Here is a 14,405-nt window from a genome sequence, read left to right as displayed (position 1 = left end):
GCTGCGGGATTTCTTTCGTGGCGCGTTCTCTATTTTTCTATAGGTACCTTATTAAAGTTAGATTGCGACACACGATGATGAGCATAATTTTATTTTATTTAAAGTACAAAACTGGCTTACGGCGGGTGAGTGCTGAGGAGACAACTCACAGGTCACTACTATTTTCATTGCACCTCTATGTACGGGTGAAACCACAGAGCAACACGGACCTCTGTGGACCAATAATACTCTGCGTAAGCCTACGAATAAATAAGCGCAAGTGCGATTCTGTTTATGCGATAAAATGTTGCTTCAACCTTACCTACGATTTTCTCTTCTAGTCCATTTAGGTTTTTTAATGCTTTTAGGGCTGATATTTTTGAAAACATACTCGTATTAAAAGTTGAACAGCAATCAATTTCCTGTAAATATACCTATTAATACGTGTCTACACTATTATAAAATAATGTAGAAAAATTGAGAAAAAATATCGTAAATAATAAATAAGGAAGAATAAACTTGGTACCTACCTAACCCTAAGGATTTTTTATATCTTAGTAATCCAAATAACCTTATGTTTCATCTACTTATAAAAAAAAGGTTATTACATAAGGTTACAAGGTTATAGCTGCGTAAAACGCAGCAGCAGTCATTATAGTCATTCGTCTTGCGGTGTCTACTGTGCCTAACACAACCATAAATTACCTATAAATGTAATTATAAAAGAAATAAAATATCGGGTTTAGAAAATAAAGATAATCATTATTAAAGGATTAAAAGAAAAATATAGTATACTACAAGTACAAACGACTTCTTTAAGCAACGAAAAAAGAAATAGAAAGTTAATAAAAATATAAAATAGCTACTAGGTTTTTAAAGGCATGTCGTGGGCATCGGTTTATCAGGACTCTTGTAATGAATTGGGTCCGGTTGTGGTCCAGTGCGTGTTCGAGTTCCTTTGGTCAAATGCATGACTCGAGGGCGAGATGGAGCATTTTTGCCAAATGCACTGTCTTTGAATCTCCATCCATGAGTCCAGGTGGTGCACTCTTGAAAGTAGAATTTATCCTCCGGCTGCATTTTATTCCTGCTCCTCAAGTAAGCTTTTCGACCAAAACTTGGTTGATTTTTGTAAAGTATTGCCTTCTGATTTTTGTCAACAGGCCGCATAATGGGATCTTTGGTTAGGCTGCTATCAGGCCTAGCAAGTCTGGGATCCTCTTTCGGATCACCCAGTCCCATTTCTACGATTGAGTGTCCCTTTATTAAGTCCGCTGTGGTGGGTATATGGCCATTAAAGACGGCTTTACGTCTTCTGTTCCTGCCAGATGAAACATAGTCTTTTGAAATTGTTGGCATGAATGTCTCTATCCCAGCTTTAAGGACGTCTTGCTCAAAGTGATCTTTCGCTTCACGGGTCAGTGTAGCAGCTTCCTTTAATTTATCAGAATGTTTGCTTAACCACTGCAATCGAGCTTTAGCAGTTTTCTCATAACACTCATTGAGAAACCTGATGATTTCTGGTTTTGTTATATCGAGTATAGGCATTATTAGTTATTACCTAAGAAAATGTCTTCGAAAAATGTAAGTATAAAAAATAACAACTTAAAAATAAACTTGCTAAAAATAAGAAATCGTAAAATGTCAGAAATCCATAACATAAATAAATGAAAAACTAAATTTTGAATGTCATATACGTATAAGAATCTCTTTACTGTTTTCACAGTATGTCTGTGGTTAGTCATTAATACGTCGTCATTAAATCAAATCAAAATCAAATCAAATATACTTTATTGCACAGAATTATATTATCATCATTACCTTGACTTATTTGACCAAAGACCCAAAGGATTTGAAAGATAACAGTTTTTATCGTCAACCCGAACCATACTTCCATCCTACGGACCATAGGTACGTTCATATAAATTGGGTCAGTATTTGAAAGCTTTATCTATTTTAATGAGGCTCTGCCTACGCTGTTAGTTATTATTAACGTGAATTCATGTATTTAATAATGCACATTCTATGTCCAATACAAAATTTCATCAGGTTATAAAGACTCAAGAAATTAGGTAAGTAATCCAATTTGGAATGTAGGTAGGTAGGTAATATAAAGTAAAACGTGGTACTTTTAGGCTATTACGTAGTATTGAGGATACATTCACTTATTGCTAATTGCAGGTTTAATTTGAAGAATGCTCGAAGTGAAAACAAATGTGTTGTCAAGTCTCGCTCAGGACAAGAATTCCTTAAAATATTTCAATAAAAACAAATGTTTCTTTACGCAATGGAAACGTACGGCCTTAACTTTATATATTTTTTCAATATTGCCTCCAATATGCGGCAACTGGCCAGTAAAACATGTCACGGCTAATGCTTCAAAGAATCCCGCCATAATCCTTTATGAGTACGAAATTCCATGGTATGAACCACCACCAATAATCCCAAAATTAATAGCTTGCAACAGCGGATTAATTGTTGTCAAATGCGATTTGTACTTACTAGCATCGCTGGCGCCAAAGGATGTAGCAGCATATATTTTTTATGGCCCGGCCATCAAGACGTTCCCTCTGCCACGATCTCCTAAAACGATTTGGGGTTTGGTAATGGACGAGTCGCCTATAAGCAATACGATATTGTTGTATGAGAAAGCATTGAATCTGTTTAATCTATCGTCCACTTTTAGCAGACATAGCGATACTCCTATACCGTTGCATATGTTACGAAAACTTAAAAATATAAGAAGTAAACAATACTTTGTTAACACGTTGACAAAGAATGCTCTTCTCCATGACAATGCGCCTGTTGTGTTTTTCAATCGAGATTGTCACACTCTTACTGAAAGAGAAGCGTATGTTAGGGAGTTAAAGAAATACATTCAGATAGATTCTTATGGTGATTGTCTTCACAATAAGGATTTCCCTTTTGAATTAGACGAGAAAAACGACGATATGTATGGACGTAAGTTGCTAAGATATCTTGCAAGATACAAGTTCATCATAGCTATAGAGAACGCAGTTTGCATTGATTATGTGACGGAGAAGTTCTGGCGCGCGATAGAGATAGGCGTGGTGCCGATTTATTATGGGTCACCGTCGATCAGGGATTGGCTACCGAATAACAAGTCGGCCATATTGCTGGAGGACTTCCCAACGCCGAAATTGCTCAGCCAACATCTACACTACCTTTTGCAGAACGATACCGCTTATGAAGAATACCTTGAGCACAAAACGTTAGGGCTCATCTCAAACCAGAACATTGTCAATGAAATAAAGGCTAGACCTTATCAAATTCGGGTTGAAAGAGAAGAAGAGTTTTTGTGTTTAGTCTGTAGAAGGATTCATGACACCAACGACACCCAAGTAAATATAGTGACGAAAGACCATTATAATTGTCAGACTCCTGGTCCTACTGCATTATCGCTATCTGCAAATCCTTCCAGTATGTGGGATGAAATAAGAAAAAGAGCTGAATTAAAGGTAGATTCGATATATAAAGAGATGGAACAATCGTATAGTCATTTAAGAAAATCGAATACTAATTGGGATACGCAGGAGATTTTTCCATTCTATCTTAAACTCGCCAACGTACCGATGTCTTGAGAATTTATTGACAATTCTTTGTTGAATGTGAAGCGAAGTGATATAAGTGTGGATGGAGGCTCGTGTTGCTCTATGCGTGTGTACCATATTAGGCACATACAATAAATACTTAAAAAAGTGATTAAACAGAACTATCGTGTTATTTCTGAGCAAATATTACTTATGTGGTAAAAAAAAAACCACAAAGACCTTTCTTAGTATCTCTCCTCTCTCACTCTCTGATAGGATACAGGTCAATATTATTCAAAACGTTCATTCATATTCTCTTATTGTAGATTCTAAAACCTTTGTCTCATTATGATTAGATGGGGATCGTGTACGATTGCTTGAAAATCGTTAGGTACCAAATAATATCATAAATGCGAAAGTGAATTTGTTTATTAGGCTGTCACGCCTACTTCCTGAATTCTGCATATACGTTGACAGTGCTAATGATTTCTTGGTCCCATTTGGGTATAGTAGGTATCTTTTCAGGGGCAGACTTAGGTAATTTACCGTTATAATCAAATGAACTTATTTGGGTTTTAGGGTTCCGAACCTGAAAAGGAAAATCGGGACCCGTATAGGAACACTTTGATGTTCGTCTGTATGTCTATCTAGATCCTTTTTCTGGGATATGAATGGAGGTGTCTATGTCTGCGTAATCAAGCTTCTATATCAATGCAATTCAAAGATATGGCAATTTTTAACGTTATTTTCATACATTTCGTAGGATACCAAAAACCTGTGGGGTATAATTCCCATAGACCTAGGGTGGTATTAATAAACTACTCTCAGCTGAGACTGCCCTTAAGATCATGCTCAAGTACCTGTTTTTATATAAGAACTGTCACATTGACATGATCTTGAGAGCAGTCTCAAAGCTGAGATTAGTTTGTTAATACCAGCCCTAGAATCATGTTTGGGAAGAAGAAAGGTATTACAGTACAAGTAAAGGAAAAAATTCGAAAATCGGTAAGTACCTAATCAAAATCAAATACTTCACTGCACACAAATAAAACATTTATAAAGTATTTAGCAACAGTACAAATGGGCGGCATTATTGCTGTGAAGGCACTTTTATATTTCTAATCTGTGATATATGTACCTAGAACTACGAATAAATAATAAGTCACCTAGAAGATAAAAACTGCCTGTGTCACTACTATTGAGTGTTTTTAAATTTTTACAGTTCCCCATACGATTGCAGTTAACAAACATATTATTGTTTTGGTTGTTATTATACTATAACTATTGCGCAGCGTTGAACTGTAAAATCATAGTGTTATATTTATCCCTAAAGATCGGAATAAAGGAGACTTAGAGAAACTTATTTTGAATAAAACTGCCTTTTTCAAACTGGCTGCTTTTTTATTTCGTAACTCATCCTTCAGATGTGATACACTCCATTTGACACTCTGTAAGGAGAACTGACAAAATTTAGGAACTCTCAACAGTGCTGCCGCCTTCATTTGAGCTTGTTTTTATCCTCATAGAGAATAGAGGACAATGGACTCAGTCTGTGGGTGAACCCCGTGCTCACGTCACTGTTATCCAAGTGCCACAAGTGGGCCACAAGATCCTTGTTACTCGAATCCACATTTATAAATATTGATTTAAGTGTTTTTTGTGAAAAAAATCGATGTGAAAGCGAGAGTATTTTTGAGCTGCTTTCTAGCTATAAACTCTTCATAATACTTACTGCAAGAAAAACGGGTGTTTTATAATAATGCAATACAAACGTATAGCCTTTACTTTATATATTTTTTTGATATTTCCCTTAAGATGCAGCAAGTCTTCAAAAAAACATGTCACGAATAGGGTTTCAAAGAACCCCGCCATAGTCCTTTATGGGCACGATTATTCATGGTACAAATCAGATTCAGAAAGACCGCAATCAATAACTTGCTATAACGGCTTTGATTCTTTCAAATGCAACTTGTACTTATCAGAGTCGCAGGACTGGGCGCCAGAGGATCCCGATGCGTATGTATTTTATGGCATGGACATCAAAAGATTTCCTTTGCCACGCTCTCCTAAAACTATTTGGGGTTTGGTAATGGACGAGACTCCTTTAACAAATCCGATATTGTTCCATGAGAAAGCATTGAATTTGTTTAACCTTTCGTCCACTTTTAGCAGGCATAGCGATATTCCTATACCGTTGCATATGTTACGAGGACTTGAAAACATTACTAGTACTCAATACTTTGTCAAGACTCCGACAAAGAATGTTCTTCTTCGTGACATTGCGCCCGTTGTGTTCTTTAATCGAGATTGTCACACTTTTACTGAAAGAGAAATGTATGTCAGGGAGTTAAGTAAATACATTCAGATAGATTCATATGGCGAATGTCTTCACAACAAGGATTTTCCCTTTGTATTAGGGCTCGTAGACGACTTGTATGAAGATATATTGATGAGATATCTTGCAAGATACAAGTTCATTATAGCTATAGAGAACACAGTTTGCATTGATTATGTGACGGAAAAGTTATGGCGCGCAATAGAGATAGGTGTGGTGCCGATTTATTATGGTTCACCGTCGATAAGGGATTGGCTGCCGAACAACAAGTCGGCCATATTGCTGGAGGACTTTCCAACGCCGAAATTGCTCAGCCAACATCTACACTATCTTTTGCAGAACGATACCGCTTACGAAGAATACCTTGAGCACAAAACGTTAGGGTTCATCTCAAACCAGAACATTTTCAATGAAATAGAAGCTAGACCTTATCAAATCCGGATTGAAAAAGAAGACGATTTTATGTGTTTAGTCTGCAGAAAGATTTACGACACAAACAACAGCCAAGTAAATATAGTGACGAAAGATCATTATAATTGTCTGACTCCTAGTCCGACTGCACTCTCGTTGTCTGCAAATCCTTCCAGTCTGTGGGTCGAAATAATAAGAAGAGCTGAATTAAAGGTGGATTCGATATATAAGGAGATGGAGCAATCTAATAGTAATCGAAGACAATCGAATACAAATTGGGACACGACAGGAGTTTTTGCAATCTCGTTCAATTTAATAAAAGCAAGAGAAGATGTCAGTCGTTTCTTTCGTTGATGCTTTATTTAGCGGCAAGACGGTGATAATCCATAATAATCCGGGGTTCGAATCCCGGCTCAGGTTCTAAACCACTGGATTCGACTTTGAGTTTGATAATTGATATCACGTGGTTTCCAGGATTTGAGCTCGGTTAATGGCAATGGGTTCGGCTATTATATGGACTATGCATTTTTTTTGCATGAATAAACCTGTTAATATTGTTGTTAACTTTAGATACGACACCATGGTTTGACTATATTACCTCGGATAGCTATACAAAACAATGATCTACCCCTGAATTCCTCAATAGTACGAGCAGAACTGATTTACCTCTGAAGAATGCTTTGAGCAAAAAATGTCAGGGCTCATCTCAAACCAGAACATTTTCAATGTAATAGAATCTACAGTACGAGCTGAACTGATTTCATTCCTTTACAAGCATTTAAAAAAAAAACTACGGAGTTGGTTGCCATTCTTCCTTGAACCTATCACCCTCCTATGTCTGCTTTTGGAGATATGCTTAGGTAGCAGACTTGTCTAGCTATCGAACTTCTTGAAGTTGTGAATAATTAAATAATAAGTAACATTGTGAATAAGTACATTATGTTTCTAAGTATTGACATGTGTATGTGATATATACATTGATGTATAATATGTTACATACCTACACAATAAATACCTGGTTGAATAAATACAATCATTGTGTAGTTTATTTATCCTAAGCTATCAATCTACTTAGCACAAATGTTGAGCAAAAAAACTGTAATGTACTTATGTTCTCCTTTTGTTGCAAATTCTTGAGCTCGAACCACAACATTTAAGTTTTAAGTAGTAGACAGGTATTAGTGACATCGTAACGAAAACTTTGAGGGATGATCCAGACCATGATTCTACGTTAATATCAAGTGAATTTTTCCATCGCAAAAGTATAGAATATAAATAATTAAAAAAGAAATACATGAATGTTGTAACGGAAAATGAATTCTGTGGTTAAAGACTCGCGGTGGGCTGGCGCTTCTGGTTTTTACAGACTATTCTTTTCCCATGTGCTTGAGGCTGGTCTGCAATATCACGCAGCTTAAAAGCCGGCAATTATAGATGATCTGGTACTGGTCAAAATTCTTCAAAACGTTTATTGTTTTTTGTGGAGTTTGAAAATAAAACAATATAAATAAAATTATTTAAATTACAAATACATTTTAAAATATATTTTTATTGGTATTAATAAAATAATATTACTATAAATTAATATTACTATAAACGCAATAACTTGGGTAAGTAAATCAACAAGGTATTAAATAGTAATCTACAAATAAATAACGTATAAATTGTTATTCCGGGCACTTAGATGGGCCGGGGATATCAGAGGCCTTGTAGTGTGGTGGGTCAGGCTGCGGGCCGGTGCGGCTGATGGAACCGTGAGTCATGCGAAACACACGCCCGTGTGAAGGAGCGTGGCGTGAGAAGTAACTGTCCTTAAGTCTCCAACCATACTCCCATCCGCCGCATTCCTGGAAATAGTACTTATCCTCTGGCGTTATTCTATTACGTACTTTCAAATATGCTTCGCGACCATAACGAGGCAAACCCTTGTATATTAGTTTTTGTTGTTCCGGTCCCACTGGTCTCATAACAGGATCAAAAGTTGTATCGGTGTCTGGACGGGCCAGTCTTGGGTCTTCTTTCCGATCGCCAAGTCCTACGCTTTCGATGGTGTGAGTTTTACGAAGATTTGCTACTCCCGGGACAAACGTAGCATCGCGAATTGGAATACGTCGCCTGTTATAACCAGAAGCGACGAAGTCTCTCGATGTAGCGGGCATACCACCCGTCATGCTTTGCTCTATCACGTCCACATCGCGATAACCCTTCTCTTCCTTATGGAAGGAAGCGGCCTCGTGCAGTTTTTTCTGATGTAGAGTATTCCATCTCATACGTAGTTTGGCCGTCTTATCATAGCTTTCAATAAGAAAGTTAATAATATCAGGCCTTGTTATGTCAATTGCGGGCATGTTGTTATTAAAGTAGATGAATAGAAACTGAGAAAATTAAACAAAATATCACAGCTACAAATTATAACCTTACACACTGCAATGTGTGAGCTGCAATGACTGCTATGACAAGACAATCTTAATTTTTGATGATCGTAAAACTTTGAGAATAAAGAAGAAAAGATTATATGTATATATTTATGATTTAATACTCTAGAATCTATACATTGTAAACACTACTTTAGAAGCTAAGTTTAGTTATAAATATCTCGGTTAAATATCTCTTCATCCACAAGCCCTATTTTCGTGGGAATCTGATTTCAATGGAAAGTGTACTGGGGTTCCATCGCCCATTCGCTCGGCAATACCGTTTATCATTTCAGGTGTGGCTTCTCTTAAGTCATAAGCCCAGCCCATCTTGCCGAAGAATCGGATGAATCTAGCACCAAAGTTGAAGATATCAAAGTGCTCAGCTGCCTTGTAGTCGAAGGGGAAAGCATGGTGGTAGTTGTGCCACCCCTCGCCAAGACTACATGTCGATACGAAACGGTTCTCAGCGGGCATTATGGTCCTGCAAAGATAATATCACAGTAGAAAATTTTAAATCACGAAATTGGTCATCAACCAGATGAGTTCCATTATTTAGTTTTAAATAAAAAGTCACGAAATTGGTCGTCAACGGTGGGATTGCATAAATACTCGTACCTATAGGGATTGCATAATATCATAATTATGTTAACGGAGGTAAATATATTACGAAGTGTATTATAATACATTTCCGTTCGCACCCCGTACTTCTGCAACATTACACGAAGATAAACGAATCTATTCAGCAGCACTGGAAGTTCCAAAGGATATGTATAATATGAATAAAACGAAGAAGATCTTACTTGTTATAAGGTTTATATCCGAAGGTGTGTGCGAGGCTGTTGACAGTCAGCTCACTGTGAAAGACGGTGAGGTATCGAATGAAGCACTGCCATGCGACTGCGCATTTCCACTCTTCTCCCCAAAGCCATATACCGATCATCGTTGGCAGAACATAACAGAAGAGAAGTTTGAAGAACCCGAAATACCTGAATGGAAAAATAGTGGAATTTAATTAGGTTAGTTATCAACTAGTCAAATCAGTTACTTTTTACTAAACGGCAAAAAACGAATTTACTATGGAATATTGAATGAAAAAGCAAAAGAATGTGACGTCATTGTAAAACGTACCAAAATGTCGCACTTATTATTACATTTTTCTTTATTAAAATTCATAATAAGTTAAATAGAAAAAAGAAAACGTTTTTTGTCACCTTTAGATCTGTCGTTATTTAGTATTTCATAATTTATCTTTCACGTAGGAAGCTACCCAATTGTATTTTATATGGAGTAATGTCGATAGTCTTTAAATCCAATAGGTATTAAAGCCGTGTAATTAGCATTTATTAATACTTATTTGACAGTGACTCAGGCCGTTCTCTTGTGGAAGGAATGGGTAGATCTCGAACACCGGCTGGCGGCGCGGCGGCGGTCAATCTTATTAAGTATACCGTTAACGCAAAAATATTCTAGAATATTTTTCCTTTTGCAAATGTCCAGTTTGCAAGATAAATAAGTTCTAACTGGGTATTCGAAAAAGATAAAAGATTCAAATATATATTTGGGCTCCCGGTAATGGCGGTAAAATGATAATGACTTCCGGTGTTCGAAGAAATGAATATTATTATCTGTATAATTAATAATCATCCTTCCATCCTTACGTTAGCTTTTATATCAGCGTGTCAGCCTCTTTGTAGTTACCTGTTGTATACTTTTAGTATGGGATCATTTTCAATGTCACTCATGTCAATTTGTTTGCCTCGGCGGAGAACTTCTTCATTCTTCTTCATCATCAACCAGCCAATGTGTGAGAAGAACAGTCCTCGGTTAGCATTGTGAGGGTCAGCTTCTGTGTCACTGAATTTGTGATGTACTCTGTGGTCGCGGACCCATTGAAGGAGGGAATTCTAAAATTTTAAAAATGTTTATTTACCGTAAAGGATCATCACAGAACATTTATTGAACTTGTATTCTAATTTTATCCTTCATTTAACTTCATTTATCAGTAGTTCATTGGACTGTGACTAACCGAAAAGAAACGTGTTATGTATAGGTAAGTGATATTTTACTAAAACAAGATACTTTTTATATGAATTTGAATAGTATTTTTTTTCTGTCTATCTCCTTATTGTTTTTTTGAATATACTTAAAGACTTACCTGTCCAGCGCTGGAAAAGCACATGAGAAGGAAAAGTTTCAATGGAAGTTTGACTTTGTAAGCTTTGTGTGTCCACAGACGGTGCGCTCCTCCGGTTACTCCGAAACCACTTGCCACGTACATTATTGCAGCTGAAATAAACAAGGGGACACGTATATTTTTTTTAACTTTATTTAGTAGTCACTGTGGTTCTGTGGTTCACCACCTTTCTTCTCAGACGGGGAGCGCCGGTTCGAACTCAGTTACTTGCATTTATGAGTTAGCAGTTTTCACTAACACATTTTTTTATTTTTTTCGTGATATATTGTAGATTTGCCACAGATGGCATTAACTACTTGGCCGGACAAATGGGGAGCGCTGAAGGCTCTCACCCGGTACAACGTTTAAGATAACAGGCCTGAGGGTGCCCAGTTAGGCGCGAACCTCGGCTCAGGGCGTCGTCTGAGAGGAAAATATTTGAAAGAATTATCGACCCTAGTGGGTCGATAGCGATAAGCGCTGAATGAGGGAAGATCGTCGACCACGCCGGCGGGGTCGGTATCGGGGTCCTGAAGTGTTTGGTGTTGCGAGCTGATTGGCTGCCTCTATGGCTAGCTAGAGTAATCGGGTCGTCGGGATCGTATATTACGTCCTTCGGACGCCGATACTTTTCAGTACCGTCCCTAAGCGGAATTTCACTAACACAGTTGGCATGATCATTAGGTATAGACGGCGGCTCCCAACCTATCACGTTGTTCTGACAGAATGCTAGGTGAGCTGTGGGTACTTAGTTCATCTTGCGATGGATGTACGTTTGAATACATCGATTGGGATATTATAGTCGTGAGGAGAGTCGATGATAGGAATTCGTGAGGGCATGACATGGCCGGTATGATAGGCAGCAGCGCCGCATTTAGGGTCTGGTGACCCTTTAGGCTACACCCGTGGTGACGGCCCTATTCATCATATCACTAATTTAAGAGCCATGCTCTTATCGATGTAGCATTCTCTATGCCACTTTTTTAGGGAAAAATAGGGCAGTGGTTCCCTCTTGCCTTCCGCCCCGCAGAACTCTGACAAACGCGAGTGGGGTGGCGCCCAGAGTAGTCTATTTCAAAGCCGTACTAGGATCCTTCGCCTCTGAATAGTACTGACAGTTACTGCTGCCCTGTCAGGATCTAGGTTACAGCCCCTGCCCCTGACAGTACCTGTCCCTGCAGTAGCGGCTATGATGCCGTAAATAAAAATGGCGACAGAGTTGCCAATAATGAAGTTCTTGCACACATTGCTTTATAGGTCGAAAATGAACTCCATCTAGATATTTCATTTGCACAATTTTTGTGCCAAGAGACCATTAGTGGAGACCTCTTTGTGGTGAAGGCTCCTAGGCTTTAACCTATGTAGCCTGTACTTAATAGGGGTGCTAATAAGCAGCATGTTACATTTTAGAGTTTTCTTTTCATTCCTGACAATACATGGAATGTTAACTCCTACCAGTAGCTTGTTAATACATTCATTTTTTTATTTTATTTACAAATTTAAAGGCGAAGGCGATTACTCCACCGACAAGAGCGCAGCTCGTAAATAAAGAGAGAGATTTACAAATTTACGTTTTTTTACAGCTTTAAGGGACCACACGCATAAGTATAAATGTTCATTACAACTCGATACTTCCGGCCATTCTTAACAGACAGACGAACAGACGGACGGACAGGTTTGAGGTTCGGAACCTTAAAAAAAGGAATGATAAAAATTGTACATACCAAAAACCAACGTCTGCCACTTCACAGGAAAGGCGTAATAGTAGCTCCAATACATTCCAATTATGTGGTAGAGAGTGATTAATATAAAATTGACCCATTTTATGTCGTTTTTGAACCCTAGACTTTTTTCAAATGTTCTAAATATTTCACTTAAGGACGGTCGAGGATCCACTTTGCTTTTCTCCATGATAAATGAAAAAAATCTATCAGTACTTAATCCTAAGTGATGTGCTCAGCGCCGATGCTGAACGCTATATGATAAAGTTTTCAAGAAAGTAAAACAATTAACCGATGTACTTAATTACGAGTGAGTGTTGCAATCTGTTGTCCTATTTAGAAATGAGTCCAAGTACGCGAAAGTAGGAATCCTTATGTAGGTAAATCAAACGGAAATTTATTCTGAATAATTACATACTTATGATTAACGTTAGAGACTCCAGAAACTTGATTAGGCGCTTATTTCTTTTTTATATTCAGGGATCAAAGGAAGAATTTAGTAGGATGGTCTACGATGTATCATTATTATCCCGGTAATGTCACGATATAAAATACGCAATTAAGATTTAATATTTATATATATATATTTGACTAGGCTTTTTATGGGCTGGTATATTGTATCAATCCATACGCTTACGGGTACACTATGGTTATACATAATTGATAATTAAATATTAATCTTAATATATATATATATATATATATATAATTATATAAATTAAATGCTGAACCATATGTCTGAACAAAAAACAATTTTCATCCATGCGTAATGCGTACAAACTATCTATTAAAAATACCTATTGCTTCAGTAGCCATTGTATTCAATTCAGTATACAATTAACTTGGAATGAAAACGGGAAGAAATTACCATTTTGTTTACTTATTCTATCTACTGCCAAGCTGCTTAAATTACGGTCCCGTATTTGATTTCCGGTAGGGTCAAAAATTTTGTTCAAAAATCTTCTACTTTTTTTATTTAGCGAGAACATAATTAAGTTGATTGATACTCAAATCTGACTGATGATACTTAGGTAAGTTGACTGTTAGCGTAGGTACCTCATCACTATAAGTCAATATTACTTATTATTATCAGAAGCAGTGAGACATTTAAGAAATCTCTTCATGAACTCAGAAATATTTCACGGTTATCCTTTATCAGGATGAAGTTACAAGGGTAAGGAGTTCGAGAACTTTCCAAGCCTTTTTAAAAGTATTCCAATATGTTATAGTCGTGGCAAATCTGTATTAATGTCTGGATATTGGATGTAAAATGTGGTTTCCTTGCGGAATTTATATCCTCCGCCGTTTTACTTATTACTTCCAAAGAAACTTTCTCGAACACGAATTTTCTCTTTCAGCTCTCGGGTTTATAAGGATTAGTTTTCTTTTGTTATTAAGTTTACACCAACATTATTTTCATTTTTGAATCTTTTGTCTCTTTTTCTTTTGTACCGTTTTATTTATTACTAGCTTTATACTTCAAAGCCAAGTCTCTGGCGGTGACAGCATGAATTAATAATTCTGAAATGGTCATTTATAAATGATAATTTTAATGGAATACAATATTTTCGTTCTGATTCTTTTGTAATCGTAAACATCACTTCAGGGCCATTTGGAAGCTGATTCTTTGATCCCTTAAGTAGTCACCCGTAATGGATTTTTAATTGGGACGAATTTCCTCACCTACTCTTGTTTAGGTAAAATGTCACAATATGGTATAACACAGTGTTACAAAATCTCTATCCCGCTAATTATTAGCATGCAAATATATAAAAAAACACTAATACTATAAAAATCTATTAGTAATTAGCCATTCGC

The 14,405-nt window shown here is 37.0% G+C and overlaps 3 protein-coding genes across 3 annotated transcripts; 1 reads left to right on the top strand and 2 right to left on the bottom strand.

The window, feature by feature from the left end:
• The first annotated feature begins 2,585 nt into the window (after nucleotides 1-2,585).
• LOC126370819 (alpha-(1,3)-fucosyltransferase 10-like) lies at nucleotides 2,586-3,581 on the top strand. The gene has a single exon (XM_050015841.1). It carries the CDS (start codon nucleotides 2,586-2,588, stop codon nucleotides 3,579-3,581), a length of 996 nt encoding a protein of 331 aa, XP_049871798.1.
• Nucleotides 3,582-7,872: 4,291 nt separating this feature from the next.
• On the bottom strand, nucleotides 7,873-8,640 carry LOC126370999 (uncharacterized). The gene has a single exon (XM_050016197.1). The coding sequence runs from the start codon at nucleotides 8,622-8,624 to the stop codon at nucleotides 7,944-7,946; it is 681 nt and encodes a 226-aa protein (XP_049872154.1). The 5' UTR covers nucleotides 8,625-8,640; the 3' UTR covers nucleotides 7,873-7,943.
• Nucleotides 8,641-8,800: 160 nt separating this feature from the next.
• LOC126370985 (acyl-CoA Delta(11) desaturase-like) lies at nucleotides 8,801-13,159 on the bottom strand. The gene is made up of 5 exons (XM_050016170.1): nucleotides 12,591-13,159; nucleotides 10,849-10,979; nucleotides 10,392-10,597; nucleotides 9,494-9,679; nucleotides 8,801-9,174 (listed from the first exon to the last, which is right to left on the bottom strand). The coding sequence occupies exons 1-5, from the start codon at nucleotides 12,775-12,777 to the stop codon at nucleotides 8,889-8,891; spliced, it is 996 nt and encodes a 331-aa protein (XP_049872127.1). The 5' UTR covers nucleotides 12,778-13,159; the 3' UTR covers nucleotides 8,801-8,888.
• Nucleotides 13,160-14,405: the final 1,246 nt, after the last annotated feature.

The sequence above is a fragment of the Pectinophora gossypiella genome, chromosome 11 (assembly GCF_024362695.1).
Source record: "Pectinophora gossypiella chromosome 11, ilPecGoss1.1, whole genome shotgun sequence".
NCBI classification, from domain to species: domain Eukaryota; kingdom Metazoa; phylum Arthropoda; class Insecta; order Lepidoptera; family Gelechiidae; genus Pectinophora; species Pectinophora gossypiella.
The sequence above is the reverse complement of the archived record's forward strand: the minus strand, read 5'-3'. Positions and strand labels throughout refer to the sequence as shown.

What these genes read in the sequence shown, in the direction of transcription:
- LOC126370819 (XM_050015841.1), top strand. Translation starts at nt 2,586, where the DNA reads ATGGACGAGTCGCCTATAAGCAATACGATATTGTTGTATGAGAAAGCA.
- LOC126370999 (XM_050016197.1), bottom strand. Translation starts at nt 8,624, where the DNA reads ATGCCCGCAATTGACATAACAAGGCCTGATATTATTAACTTTCTTATT.
- LOC126370985 (XM_050016170.1), bottom strand. Translation starts at nt 12,777, where the DNA reads ATGGAGAAAAGCAAAGTGGATCCTCGACCGTCCTTAAGTGAAATATTT. An exon ending in GCTTTTCCAGCGCTGGACAG is followed by an intron (nt 10,598 to 10,848) that starts GTAAGTCTTTAA and finishes TTAAAATTTTAG; the next exon opens with AATTCCCTCCTTCAATGGGT. An exon ending in ATACTAAAAGTATACAACAG is followed by an intron (nt 9,680 to 10,391) that starts GTAACTACAAAG and finishes TTTTCCATTCAG; the next exon opens with GTATTTCGGGTTCTTCAAAC.